Genomic DNA, 15,439 nt, shown 5'->3' on the forward strand with positions numbered 1-15,439 from the left:
TTGCATATGCAATATGTTCTTGATGCTTTCTTATGAAAGGCATCAGTTCCTAAGTAGAATCACCGTGAAAAGTTAGGTAGGAGGGTGCCTAAGCAATAAGTGAATAGCAGACACTGAAGTTCTGGATAAAATTGCCAAGGTAGCTGAAGCAATTGCTGTGGTAATTTGATTGCCACAATGTTCCTGAAACTGTCGGGTCAAAACCAGCCCTGAGCATAATTATGTGCCAGTCTGAATCTCAGATTTATGTAATGACTTTATCTAAATGAAGTGCACACAAAACCAGCAAAAACTATAAGTTCACCCACTGTGTCTTAGTTTCAAAGATAAGATCCCTAAGGGCAAACGTTGAGTGCACTTAGGAGTTCTGATTCCCATTCCAAATGCAGAGAGGGACTGAACTTCTGTTTGCACAGGTCTTTCTAAAAGTTTGCTTAGATTTCTGCATCTCCTGGGTGAGACAGATGGCTTACTGAGCATGAGTTTTGAGGCACAGATTTGCTGCAGTGTGGTTCTAGTTCTTAAACATTATAGATTGAACTTTCCAGCCCTTTTCCATGGGAAATAATAATCTCATGGACAAAGACATGAGCACGTAACTGATTGTTTGACATAGTTGTATCCAGGAGGAAGAGTGATAAAGGTTACACATCATGGTCTATATATGGCAAGTTTTAAAATCCAAGAGGATGGTGAACCTTACTGTTTTATGTTTTTAATCTCTTCAGGAAGAAGAAATATCAATGCTAGGAGAAATAACGCATCTACAAACCATATCAGATGACCTGAAAAACCTCACTATGGATCCTCACAAATTGCCATCATCAAGTGAACAGGTTAGTTCTTATTCCCTAGAAAAGGCAGTGTTACAGGGACGGGGGCGGGGGTGGCTGCTTTTTAGAAATTTTTACTAACTCCCAAGTGGTAAAAAATACTTGAGTATATTTTTGTAGGTGCCTAAGTGCAGCAAGATAACTTTTTCACTTTTAATATATACAGTGTTTCCAACTTGATAAATCAAGTAAATCATCGACTGTCTCCTGAAATCTTGGGCAGACCAACACAAAATGTCACTTTGAATGTAGCTAAGAAACAACCAACTGTGCTCCAAAAAGGACTGGAGTGGAAAGTGCTGTTTATAAATCAGTTTCACCATTTGGTGCTGGAAAATAACATAGTGCAGCTGCAGAGTTGGGGGACTCTTTCAAAGGGAAATGGCTTTTTTTCTGTCATGGGGCCCCACTGTAAGTTTGCTGCTGGCTACAGTTAGAATTAAGCTGCTCAGGGAGAATTTTCCACCCTCTACCACCTTTGTTTGGCAATTACAAACTAAAAACTGGTATAAATCTTCTTTTGAACCTTTAAAAGTATCTATTCAATGCATGTACAGACGCTCCCCGACTTACGCAAGCGTTCTGTTCCGGAACGCCTTGCGTAACTCGAATTTTGCGTAAGTCATAAACGTATACCTGACCATTACGCAAAAAAAACCCCAAAAAACCCCTCCTATTTCTAGCTTACGGAACTTTTTCCATAAGTGCGGATATCCGTAAGTCAGGTTTGCGTAACCTGGGGGGCGTCTGTATAGAACTGTAAAAACAAATGCAGGAACAAATCTTAAGGTAGTTATGGTAACTTTTTTAGGCTGGACATTTCAAAAGAGGCTAAGGGAGTTAGGTGCCCAGCTCCCATGGAAACTCAGTGGATTTGGGTGCTTGACCTCCCGTAAGGTACCTTTGAACATCTTAGACAACAGCAGCACTGCTCTGGATAGATAATTCCTGGCATTCTGTTATTTGAGTTCTACACCCAACCTCCCCCCCCCCCCATGACTTTCCTTAAAGGTATACTATCAACTAACCTAGTTTCAGAATTTAGGCCCTTGTCCCACAAACACTTGAGTAGTCTTATTGAGTCCAGTACTTATTCACTCTGACTCCTTCACACTAATCCAGCAGTGTAAATGTGAATTAGATCCATTTAATTTAATGAGTCTGCTCTCATATATCCTGTTTTGCAGGAGCATGGCCCGAGGGTTGATTTTTTTTTTTTTTAATTACTACATGTAAATAAGTGAAATATTTTTTTAAAAATTATTTTTGTATAAATCTAAACTTTCCCTTTCATGTTAGTAACCCAAATACTGGGACATTGCTTTAGTGTGCCAGAACCCAAAAATGAAGCTGACTAGTCTGTGCTGTTCATCCATCCAAAGCTAAATACGAAAAAAAGCATGAATTTGGTGATCACGAAGTGTAAATCAATAGAAGAATATCGCTAGATTTGTAGTGAAAATTCCTCTAACAATGAACAACTTTTTGCAAGTTTGGGGTGTTTTCTTGAGAGGGAAAATGGCTTTTTAAACGTCATTTTATATGATTAATTCTGTTTCACCAGGTGATTCTAGATTTGAAAGGTTCTGATTACAGCTGGTCATATCAAACTCCTCCATCCTCTCCCAGTACCACCATGTCCAGAAAATCCAGTGTTTGCAGGTAAGCAGATTGGTGAAAGGTCATTTTAATCTATTTCTGGGAAAATACAGCCCAGGCTCCGTTGCAAATGTGTGCCTGTATTTTGTTTTAATAATGAGATATCAATCACTACTAGTCATTATCCACTTAAGTATGTGACAGGACATGAACAGTGAGGGGCACTATTAAATAACAGCATGCAAGGAGACTGACCGCTGAAGATACGCTTAGTGCATTGCAGATGCAAGAGCAAACCGTACTAACCAATCTAAGCGCTGAGTTATTCACTCATAGTTGCCCTTTTTGATCGTGCTTACTTCATATTATGATGATTTAGATAAAGAAATGATCATGCGGTAGCTGTAATTCAATACTAGGTTAAATTGTATGAAAGGGAAGAATGTACTAGCCAATTACTTTTTCAGTCTGTTAAATGGAAATGATTTACTGTGAAATACAAAACTGTTTAATGCTGTCTAATTCTGTCCTAAAGTGTATTTTGGAATAGTTGGATCCTGTCTTTACTTTCTCTGTAAAACTGTTTTCTTTCAGTAAAACAGTTTATCAGCATGTTGCCCCTGTGCCTTGGTGTCTAAATAATTAACTATCTCCCCACCCCTTTTTTTTTTAAAGGATGAATACCTATTGTGTATCCTGCTCGAATACCTTTGTAGTCTTTAATACTCTTACCTTTTTGGTTATCTTACGAATCAAATGGATCGTAAGCTCCTTTGTGTGAGCTGAATTTAGCCTATAGCATGGCAGACCTAGCAAAATTGCACTTCTTCATGTATGTATCTAGCTGTCTCTGCATGCATATATATATATATATATATATATATATATATTTACAGCAGTGAGCACAGGCTTAAAGATGCAATATCCTGAAACTGTAAAAGAAAATGGCTGAAAATACATTGTATATTCCTAGCCAGCTTTTTATTTTCTCAAGTGATAAGATTGTGCAGCAGCGGGCTTTTGTGTGTCTGGTTCAAGCAACACAGCCCTCCCCACCTTTGTCCCGAGCACACACTTTAACATGCAATTTTTAAATAGAAAAATTATGTTATACACGTCGAATCAGCATACAGCTGAGTGGGTACCTTTTCTGTTTCCTTTATACCGTTAGGGGAGAGCTTACCAGTCTGAGCAGTTATTCCCTATACTTACAATGGGGAGTGCTACTAGTACGTTATCTTAAGAGGCAAAAGGAAACTCTTGAAAAACACCCCTGTGTGGCTGGTAAATAATCGATGCAACAGATTTATTGGAACTTTGAAAACAGTCTCTTTTGGGTTATTCAGAAGTCAGTAATAGTTATGCCTTTTTCACAGTTATTAGCTGGGATCTTTAATTCTCTTCCCTCTCTGTACTCACTAACATTTGATAAATACCCTCAGTATAGCTTTAACTTACGTGCTTTCAGTTTGCAGTTTATCAGCAGAAATCTTTTATATACAGTGAAATCTGCTGTAGAAGATCTAGAGAACTCAATATAAGTTCGCATTTTCAAAGCCACTTCCAAAAACTGCACCTGTTTGTCTGCCTACTTACCCTCTTTGTGCAGTCAGATGCAGGCTATTGGATGTGCCTTTAAACTTTGCAGAAGTGTTACTCGACACTACCTTAACAATGTGGCCCATTACATTGAATTTAACATATCTGAGCCGGTAATATTAAACTAGACTCCCTCTGCTGACCATCAGATAGTGACAGTAATGGACTGTTCATGCTTAGTGACTATGGTGACTGGTGCTGTGTAAAAGCCAAGAGAGAGAAAGTGAGCGAGAGAGAGTGTTCTACTGTCTCCCCAAGCTGGGGAAATAAATTCCTTAGGGCCAGATTGTGCTACCCTTACTACTCACTGTGAGTAAGTCTGTCAGACTCTCAGACTCCGGCCCCTAATGAGCGCAGAACACACAGTAATGCAGAATGCCATTTTCCCTCTCTGATCACTAAGGATATTTGCAGCTCCTTATGATTTTTACCAATTATTTATCAACATTTCTTTTCTGGTTTATGCTGCCTGTTGCTAGACTTGTAGAGTGTTAATTGTACTGTATTGGTCTCTTCCCATTCCTCCCTCTTGTCTTTCCCTCTCCCCTTTCCTTTTGTCTCTCACAGCAGTCTGAACAGCGTTAACAGTAGTGATTCCCGGTCGAGTGGCTCACACTCTCACTCACCTAGCTCACACTATCGCTATCGCAGCTCCAATCTGCCTCAGCAGGCGCCCATGAGACTGTCCAGCGTGTCATCCCACGATTCTGGATTCATGTCCCAGGATGCTTTCCAGTCCAAATCGCCATCCCCTATGCCACCCGAAGCACCTAACCAGGTATGTGCAAGTGAAAAAACACAAATCTGAGTGAGTAGTGTACGGTCATGCACAAACAATTCATGGAGTCAAGAGGAAGGAGCACATGGTTATTGGGTATCATGGAATCAAGTTGAACACTTTTAAATAAGGAAATTAATTTCCACTTGAACTTCACTCACCCAGCTCTCTAGTTCATATCCTCTCTAGGTCAGCAGTGACTGCAAGTTGTTAACATCTAATGGCTGTTGCGTTAAGTCATCTCAGTTCAGTTTCCCAGTGATCAGACATCTATGCCACAGTAGCCTCATAATTAGTATTAACCCTGGTGCCCTTGCTGGTAGTGTTGGCAAAGAGGCCAAGGACTAAATATACCTAAGACTACATTCCCCTTTGACCTCTGAGAAATGGCCCACTTCCAAGGCAGTGCTAAGTAGCATTGGCAGGCAGCATGGGAAACTTAGTTGCTCTGCCACTTGTGGTGGTAACCTTCTCCATGGTTCATTCTCTAGGGCTGCCAATCCAGCACCCTGCAGAAGTACTAAAATAATGTAAACTTAAAAAAAATACTACTTATAAGACATGCATATTAACCTAAAGATGTTGGGTGAAATCCCAGTCCACTTAAGCCAATGGGAGTTTTGCTGTTGACATCAGTGGGGTCAGAAGTTCACCTCTTGCTTTTTCCCTGGACTTTTTAAATCAGACAGTACATTCTATACATGTCTGTGTCAAACTGAGTTGCTGTTCTGTTTATGGTCAAATCAAGCATCCTACAAAACCTTGGTGAAATATGCAAATGAGGTTTCTGTGGCTGACTGGCATCTCGTTTTCAGCAGCTGAATTTTGCATAGTTTCTACAAATCACCCTTTAAGTACAGTTTTTTCCCTGTGCTCTAATTAAGGCTTTTTGCCATTTTACATACTCAGTCCCACCCCAGAGCTCAACATCACGACACTGGGGATATGTCTGTACTTCAAGCTGGGGGTGTAGCTCTGGAGTGAGCATGTCTCCTCGAGCTGGGAATTATATCCCCAACTCAAGTGTCGACATACCCATTGAGTAGGTCTTTGTCATCTTTTGTTAAGATTTGTGTTTGTTGCTTAGTAGCCCACAGGTCACTGGAAGAAGAGATGCCCTTAGTGCCTCTTTAATGAAGGCTTTTAGTTTAATAAATACAAACCTACCGTATATACTCGTTCATAAGCCGAATATTTTTGGTAAAAAAGTGATGTATCAAAGAGCGGGGGTCGGCTTATAAACGGGTCTACACCAAACTTTGATGATTTTAAACTCTATGGAATCATTGAATTGAATATCTAATACATTGTCGTTTTGTTTACCTGGAGCGTATGAAGGCATGGAGCCCCCTCAGTCCCCTGTGGCTACGGTTCGCCGTTTGCTGCTTCCCGCAGCTCCCATTGGCTGGGAACGGCGAACCGCAGCCACAGGGAACTGAGGGGCTCCATGCCTTCAGACACTCCAGGTAAACAAAATATCCCAACCCACCAGTGGCTTACCCTGACGGCCAGGAGCCAAAGTTTGCCAACCCCTGAAATATAGAATCGGCTTATGAAAGGGTCATGCAGTTTTTGCTATTTTTACCTAACCATCGTGGGGGATCGGCTTATAAACAAACGGGCTAATGAACGAGTATATACGGTAATCTTTTTCATCTGGTAAAAGCTAGGTGAGTTTGTATGCACTAAAACTATGACTTCCAGCTAAAGCAGGAAATGGAGAGTTTGAATCCAATCAGTGGAGACACATCTGTCATCAATACATCTGGTGCATCAGGTCCCTTGTTTCTTGCTGAGTATTTGATAAGTAGCACTAGAAATAAAACTGTAGGATATGTAGTAGAACGCTCTCAGGTTAATTTAGGTCCAGAATATAGTCTCATAAATGGAACATCAACACAAATATTTCCATTTTTTTTATTTTAATGAAAACATTTTGTTTTCAAATAAGTGTATCCTCTGCAGTGTTGAAGCTCAGACATTGCAGCATTTTTCATATGAGATCCTGAAAGTGAAATTGATTAGGAACTGCATATAGACAAGTTAATTGACTGCTCTATTTTGATGATCTAAGGCTAAGCCAAGTGAAATGCAAAAAGTAAATGCAACATGAATGATCAAAAATGAAAATTGGATTAGTAAAAAGGTAAGAAAGTGAACTTTAAAATATATGGATTTAACCTGTTGGTATCCCCTTACCTTTCCATAACATCCAGCACATTTGGGTAAAAGTGTGGTGAGTTGCAGTATGGTACTGGCGAGTATTTTTGCAGGCAAATTTTTTTTCTGTTAAGGTCATTTGAGTATGGGAAGCATCAGCACCATCTCATACAAATTCTCTTTGCATCTTCTTAAATAAGGGGACAGATCCTCGCTGTGTAAGTCGATGTAGCTTCATTGAAGCCAATGGAGCTATGCCGAGTTAAACCAGTTGAAGATCTGGCCCAAGTATTATTTTAGTTCATTTCTGAAGCTACATATGAAATCACAAAGCAACCCCCATACCACTGTAGCTCCTGAATAGCGGTAGTAAATTAGTAACTGGGAATTCAGCTATTTTACATTGACTTGACAATTGTAGTATCTTGGTATGATGCATAGGTATGTACTCAACATGTCCCAAGTTCTGTCTACCTTTACCTTGAGGGAAAGGTAACAGATCATTGCCTGGCAGCTTCATTTTTTGCTTAAGTGGCTTGCTTTGTATGTGCAGCACTAATTAAAATGCGCATGTTGTGCTGACAAATTTGTGACATAAATTTATTAAAAGACTGTTTAACATACAGGATATTTCATGTTGTGTGTCTCCAACTAACGGCCAGACTTTCATTCTTGTATTGTGCTTCCATGTTCATATGAGAAGAAAGTACTGTTTGCTAAATGTTGCTTTTGAAACCCAGATGTCATTTCCAACAGTAACATTTTGGGAAGCAGAAAAGGGAGTTTTAGAATGACAAAATCTGTACATGCAGCATTGATTGACCACCTGCTCTGGTGGTTTGTTAGCTCCATGTATTAACACCATGTTGTTTAAGGCAGCAAAACATATTTTTTTGTTTTGGTGATGGGTAAAAAGAGTATAAAAAGGGACCATGCATAAATTCCATGGTCATGTATCTTCCACGAGGGCTGTAGGAGACAGGTAGAAGTGTAAATCAAAGTTTTAGAAAAGTATATAACTAGTGGTTTAACAATAAATCAGGTGGTGTTGTTTTTTTACTAAGTTAGCTGAAAATGAGGGATACCTAGGGTTTTAAACAAGAAGGATACAGACTTTACCAAACAGATAGACAGAGCTACCTAATCTATCAGTGAACATCTAGCAAAGTGAAGACTGCTTTTCAGTATATTGAAGTGATAGCTGGATATTACTGAGCAATTGAACACAGATCAGGTCTGTCTTTTGCAGTTGATAGTTATTTAAAAGGCCAGACTTAGATCAAGTGAGGTTGGAATTGCCTAAGTCTTGTTTTGAGGGACTCCATAAAACTAAGGAGGGGAATATGCTGGTAGAGACAGCACATACCATCTCTTTGGTGCACACTTTACATGACAGAGGTCCTGTTGAAGCTAACCATAGCCTAGTATAATAGAGGGGCCCAGGTTTGGGAGTATCTAGGATCAACTGATGTGGTAATTATTAGGGCTGTCAATCACAGTTAATTCATGCAATTAACTCAAAAAAATTAATTGTGATTAATCACACTTATAACAATAGAATACCAATTGAAATTTGTTAAATATTTTTGGATGTTTTTCTACATTTTCAATATTGATTTCAATTACAACACAGAATAAAAAGTGCACAGTGCTCACTTTATATTATTTTTGATTACAAATATATGCACTGTAAAAATGATAAACAAAAGAAATAGTATTTTTCTATTCACCTCATACAAGTAGGGAAGTGCAATCTCTTTATCATGGAAGTGTAACTTACAAATGCAGATTTTTTTTGCTTACATAACTGCACTCAAAAACAAAACAGTGTAAAACTTTAGCGCCTACAAGTCCACTCAGTCCTACTTCTCGTTCAGCCAATCACTAAGACAACCAAGTTTGTTTACATTGACAGGTGATACTGCTGCCTGTTTCTAATTTACAATGTCACCTGAAAGTGAGAACAGACATTTGCATGGCACTTTGTAGCCAGCGTTGCAAGGTATTTACATGCCAGATATGCTAAACATTCGTATGCCCCTTCATGCTTCGGCCATCTTTCCAGAGGACATGCTTCTATGCTGATGATGCTCATTAAAAAAATAATGCATCGATTAAAGTTGTGACTGTACTCCTTGGGGGGAGAATTGTATGTCTCCTGCTCTGTTTTACCTGCATTCTGCATATATTTCATGGTATAGCAGTCTCGGATGATGACCCAGCACATGTTCGTTTTAAGAACACTTTTATAGCAGATTTGACAAAACGCAAAGAAGGTACCGATGTGAGATTTTTAAAAATAGCTACAGCACTGGAGGTTTAAGAATCTGAAGTGCCTTCCAAAATCTCAGAGGGACGAGGTGTGGAGCATGCTTTTAGAAGTCTTAAAAGAGCAACACTCTGATTCGGAAACTACAGAACCCAAACCACCAAAAAAGAAAAATCAGCCTTCTGCTGGGGTTATCTGACTCAAATGATGAAAATGAAAATGCATCAGTCTGCACTGCTTTGGATCATTATCAAGCAGAACCCATCATCAGCCTGGACGCTTGACCTCTGGAATGGTGATAGCAACATGAAGGGACATATGACTCTTTAGCGCATCTGGCAAGTAAATATCTTTCAACGCCAACTACAACAGTGCCATGCAAATCCCTGTTCTCACTCTCAGGTGACATTGTAAACAAGACGCAGGCAGCATTATCTCCTGTAAATGTAAACAAACTTGTTTGTCTGAGTGATTGGCTGACCAAGAAGTAGGACTGCGTGGACTTGTAGGCGCTAAAGTTTTACATTGTTTTATTTTTGAATGCAGGTTTTTTTGTACATAATTCTACATTTGTAAGTTCAACTTTCATGGTAAAGAGATTGCACTACAGTACTTGTATGAGGTGAATTGAAAAATAATTTTTTTTGTTTTTTATGGTGCAAATATTTGTAATAAAAAAAAAATATAAAGTGAACACTGTACACTTTGTATTCTGTGTTGTAATTGAAATCAATATATTTGAAAATGTAGAAAACATCCAAAAATATTTAAAATAAATGGTATTCTGTTGTTGTTTAACAGCACGATTAATCGTGATTAATTTTTTTAATTGCTTGATGGCCCTAGTAATTACATTTGACTTATCAGGGTAATAATAAAATGATGCCTTTGACTTTGAGTGAACATGTAAATACCTTGTTTATAATAATGTAAGAAATGTACTGCAGGAAAGTGGACAGTAATTACACAGTTGGAGTGACTGCACATGGAATAAATTCTGTTTTAAATCTAATCATGACAAAAGGACAGCAAAAGCCATTGTAAAGGCACAAGACACAATCGAAAAGGCTTTTAAAACAACCTGATGAGGATGAAAACTAGGTAATGGTATTAGAAAAGTAAATAAGTAGACAAAGCAAGTTGAAAGGACAATTAGAGCAAAATAAATTCTGATCTCAAATTGCAGAAGACAGTTTGACTAACAATAAAGGATTCTTAAAGTATCTTTCCAGAGACAATAAAGAAAAATGGGTAATCTCTAAAAAGGGAAACTAGGTCAGAAATATGTGGCAGGTTTGTTTTAACTCGCTTCTGCATGTACAAATCAGGAAGCTGATGGGAGTCCGCTGATGAGGAGATCCTGTTGCATCAGATAGTAGGGAAGAAGTTAGTACAGTTCACAGTGGAAATATTTTTGAAAAAAATCCTTTTTTTCTACGTAAATTATGAAGTGCAGGTAAGTTCTGCAAATCTTTAAAAAAAAAAACACATAAAACTCTGACTGAAATTAGTAACAGTTTCACTAGCTGACAGTCAGTGTGTGTTTGTTTTTAATACCAAGTTAAAATATATGGATTAGGAAACTTTTTACTACATCTGTTAGAGAAACTAGTAGGAACACCTGGGTGTAAGGGCCTGGAGGTCTGTTATGCTTAATTAATTGTTGGAGTTCATCAGTTGTTGTTTATATGGCAGACTGCAGAAATTATTATGACTAGTAGCAGCCCAAGTGTGTTAAGTGCTTTCCAAATACAGAGGAAGATGCAGCCTCTGTCTCAAAGATCATACAGGCTAAAATGCAGGATAGGATATACTTTGATACCTAGATATTCAAAAAGCATTCAATAAAGTACTACATTAATTGGCTAGCAGAAAGTTCTGGTATGTGGATAAACTAACTTTCCTTGGATAAAAAACTGGCTTGGAAGACATTAACTGACTGGACCAAACATGGTTTTGGTCATGCCAGGAGCTCTTCCTTTGTTAATGGTTCATAAAATATCAGTTTGTCACTTCAGAATTGACACAATCACCCAACGGACCAAGTGTAAGATTTAGTAGGGGTCCCACAGGAACTATAAATCTCTGTGAACCACCATCAAGTATTAGCTTCTCCTGAGTTTCTTCAGCTTTAAAAAATCCAGTTGGGTTGTGTTATTGACAACAGACCATCAGAAGTCACTGCATAGACTTTCTGCTGCCAGTGGAAAAATCCAAGGGAGTGATTTCAAGTCACTGTGAGCGTGACCCAATTGAGATATTGAAGTCAGTGGAAAGACTCTCATTGGTTTCCGTAGGTTCTGGATCAGGCCCGTCAGTAGGATTTTGTCTTCCTTGGTACAGTGTCCTAGGAAAATATTTTTGTTTGTTTTTAAGCAGCAACACAGTATATGAATTGAAAATATAGCAAAATAAGGATGCAGGCAGATTGAAATGGATATGGATCTTGTATAGGTCAAAAGGTGGAAAGTTCCATCTAATCTAAAAACATGGTACAATGGCTCAAAATACAGAATATTGTATATTTTCGATGGAATGCCCATAAGCCATACTAACCAAGAAAGGTTATTGAAGAACAATCCCTGACACCAAGAGTCAACATCTAACAGACAAAGTAGCAGGGTACATAGAATACAATATAACCCTGAGAAATGGCATTTGTTGCTGTGCAGAGCACTGTTTAGATTGCTATGTTAGTGTTGTGTTAGCTTTAATCTCTTTCATAGAAGAGGTGATTTTTAGATCTGTAGTGAGTGCACTCTCTGAAGGGTAACCACAGTCATTCCAGGCTTTAAAAAAAATACTTACTGTGATGAAATAGTTAAAGGGGTGAATTGAACTTTAAGGTCACCCAATTAGGTATGTTCATAATTGTGAAGGGATTTGATAATCAAACTGGTCTCACAGGGAAGGGTTCCAAAGAGGGAAAGTCGGACTGTACGCTGTTCCCTAATGTCCAAACTCTATCAAGCTTTGCACACGCACATTTGCATCTGCAAAAAACAGAATTTGTGTGCACAAGGGGTGTTTGTTGTTTTGCAGGCACATGTTGAGACTAGACAGCTTCCACTAGGAAACTGAGCTCATGATATAATCTGCCTTTGATATTAAATAGTTAAATGCATATAGGACCCAGACATTTGATGAGCTGAGTTCCCTCAACTTCCATTGACTATATAGGAGAGCCCTCAGCACCTGAGGGCATCTGGCCCTTGAGGTGCAGTGGCACAGAAAGCAGTGGGGGTGAGAGAACCAAGAGGTCCGTCAAGTCTGTGAAGCTAGTCCTTTAAGGAATTAGTTTCTTTTGTTTTTTCTGTACCATTACTGATCACTAGTGGTGGATTTGAGCAGTATTTAATGATTGATTTAACCCCTAACGCTCTGCTTTTCTCATCCTTCCCCTTCTCCTGTGTGTGTCCGTCTGTATGTGCGTGCTTTTTGTTTTCCTTTGTTGGTGGCTTGTTTTTTCCTTTCCTTACGTTGTGGTGCTGTTCACGCTGCAGAATTCGTCCAGCTCTGCCTCTTCAGAAGCTTCTGAAACCTGCCAGTCAGTGAGCGAGTGCAGTTCCCCCACCTCAGTCAGCTCAGGCTCCACCATGGGGGCTTGGGCCTCCACAGATAAGGTGAAAAATTTCATCTCAGACATATGAATCTTCTGGCTCATTTAGCCAAGCCCAGACATTGAATAACAGCATGCATGGGACACGGAGCTAAGACCCTTCCCTGTGAAGATGAGAAAAGGAACTGTTACACACTCCCTTAACAAATGAATACATGAATAAACTACAGTGAAACTTGTCTAAACTGCCAGTCGGGGGGCCTGCAAATTGGTGGTTTAAGAGGTGGTTTTCTAACACAGGTGCAGCCAAACTGTACACTCTGTGCTTGGGGGCACTGTGGGAAGTTGTCTACAGAGAGTAGTTGCCTAATATGAGTGGCCTCTTGTTCAGGTTTCACTGTCCATGTTTTTTCTCCAAATTATGTATTATGCATTAAGCTTTGAGAAACCCAGGTATGCAAAAAAACCACACCACAGTAGAATAAATTTTGGATAAACCCTAAATCTAGGGGAGCCAGTGATATCAGTATCCATTCTCATCCAGCCATTTTTTCTTCCTTCCCTGGTCATTATGCTGCTGGTACATGTCATTTTCGGAGGCTGCACACTTTCCTCTCTCCATTTTATTGCATATGATAAAGCTGACATGAATGTTTTCAACTTTGGAAATGTTTAGTTTCCATGTCCAGAGCTGCATCATCAATAAATTGTTGAGTCTCTTTTTTTAAAATACCATCTCCAGGGGAGACCAGGTAAAGCTGCTCAGCCCAAAGAAAATGATTTCTGGATTGTCCTCTGAAATTTGTTAATTCAAATAACAATTTTCAAGCAGGCACACTTCAGGAGCAAATATTAGATCCGTTTTTTAATTAGTTGTTCATTTGTAGCAGTTCTCAATTTTTTTGCTTTAAAATTAAGATACTTTCTACCCAGAGCACGTCAGTCACCGTATATTTCCATACTCATCTTGTTTATATTAATTTATTTTTTGTTTGTTTTCTTTTGTTCTGTTTCCAGTTGTCTAATGGGTTTTATCACTGTAGTTTATCAAGTGACCCATACCTAGCTTCAGTAGGTGCAGGTCCTTTCCCTCATTTCCCGCCTGTCTCCCGCACATGGACTCGGGCTTCCTCAACCCTCCTTCCAGACCGCGGTCATTATTACACCATTGGGCCAAGCATGTTATCATCATCTAAGATCCCTAGCTGGAAGGTTTGTGTTTCTTTTTTTGCAGCAATGCTCTCCTCTCCATGCCTTTCGATACTCACTGCAGTCCTTGCCTTTCAAATCCCACTTAATTACCAGTTGATTTGCTCTGTTTAGTACCATTCTAAAGTGGACTTTAAATGCCGAATATTTACTACAATCCGATTATAAATGTACAAAGAACTAAATCAGTATTTCCGCATGACCATGAACAGTCTAACGTTTGTAAAATACTTACCTTTAAAAATAGACAGGGTTGGCCTTAGAAAGAGAGGGGGTTGTTCCTTTGCGGGCACTCTGGGTTCTGTTCAGCAGGTGGTAGGATTTCCACAAGTTGCTTAGCACCCCACTAAACTTCTGCCCGAAGAGGCAAATGTAGGGTTGGCATCTAGTTCACTTAGTGGATGTTTTTTAAATTGATTAACAATGTGCATCTGTTGCTTTAGCTATTGTAATGAACTACTAGAGAATACCCCTGTCTTTTAGTGGATGGAATCAGAACTGTTCCATTGTGTCATAGGCCCAATACTTGCCCAGAGCTTTCAGAGATTCTCATTTAGCTCAAATGGGAGGAGTAGGCCTGTGTTTTTGGACCAGGAGAATCTGAGTTCTGTCCCCTTGAAGCTCCAAGTAGCCATGGTGTACATCATGCAGACAGCTGTGAAGTTCTTGGGTGGCTATGGATTTGTTACAAAGATTGCAGCTTTTTTAAATGGGACTTTTTATAAATTAAATCCAGACTTGGGATACTTATTGCAGCTGTAGAATGCTACATACAGGCTTCCAGTTCTACCCCACCTTCTGAAACTTGGAGTCTGTAGAGCTACCTCCCTCTGAAAGCCCTATATGGAGGATGGTAATGACCACCTCTGAGCTTGGGTATCTTCTATGAGTCCTCCATTGACTTGAAGAGGGTAGAGAAGAGGCTGATTAACAGCCAGGCTGCTACAAGAAATAGGCCATGTAGTCTTAAAGTTCTGGCAGTTCACTTATGAAAAAGGATAGAGAAAGAACTTCATGTACAGATTAGAGAAGAACTCTTGACAATTAATTGAGTATTATCATTTGGTAAGTAGCACCTCTGCATCTGATCATCAGTGAATTTGTAGTCCCACCAAATTTCTCTGCTGAACACTTTTCCTAGTGCATGCTCTATAGTTTCTATGTATCCGCAGAATTTTCACTGCTTAATAGAGCCATAAGTGTATATATTCCCAATAGCTTGAAAAGTTGCCTCCTTAGTGGATTCAGCATCATCAGTATGCAAAGTGAAGTTAGCCCTCCTCGATATAGCACTTAACTAAAACCTAGATGTCAGCTAATAAGTAGCTTTAAAAGAAAATACTCAGAATAAATGTATGCTTTTGATGGGGTATTTAGATCTGTTTAAGACCAAATTTTCAGAACACTGCAGCCATAATGTGATGTGTGCAGTT

General features: G+C 39.2%; 1 protein-coding gene across 1 annotated transcript in view; it reads left to right on the forward strand.

The window, feature by feature from the left end:
- Positions 1-15,439, forward strand: part of MTSS1 (MTSS I-BAR domain containing 1) — a 169,157-nt gene that overhangs the window by 150,509 nt on the left and 3,209 nt on the right. The window contains exons 10-14 of the mRNA XM_065398731.1: positions 729-836; positions 2,398-2,495; positions 4,599-4,809; positions 12,742-12,861; positions 13,815-14,009. Coding sequence (XP_065254803.1) covers positions 729-836; positions 2,398-2,495; positions 4,599-4,809; positions 12,742-12,861; positions 13,815-14,009 — 732 coding nt within the window. The remainder of the gene's footprint in view (positions 1-728; positions 837-2,397; positions 2,496-4,598; positions 4,810-12,741; positions 12,862-13,814; positions 14,010-15,439) is intronic.

This window comes from Emys orbicularis, chromosome 2 (assembly GCF_028017835.1).
Source record: "Emys orbicularis isolate rEmyOrb1 chromosome 2, rEmyOrb1.hap1, whole genome shotgun sequence".
Taxonomy (NCBI): Eukaryota; Metazoa; Chordata; order Testudines; family Emydidae; genus Emys; species Emys orbicularis.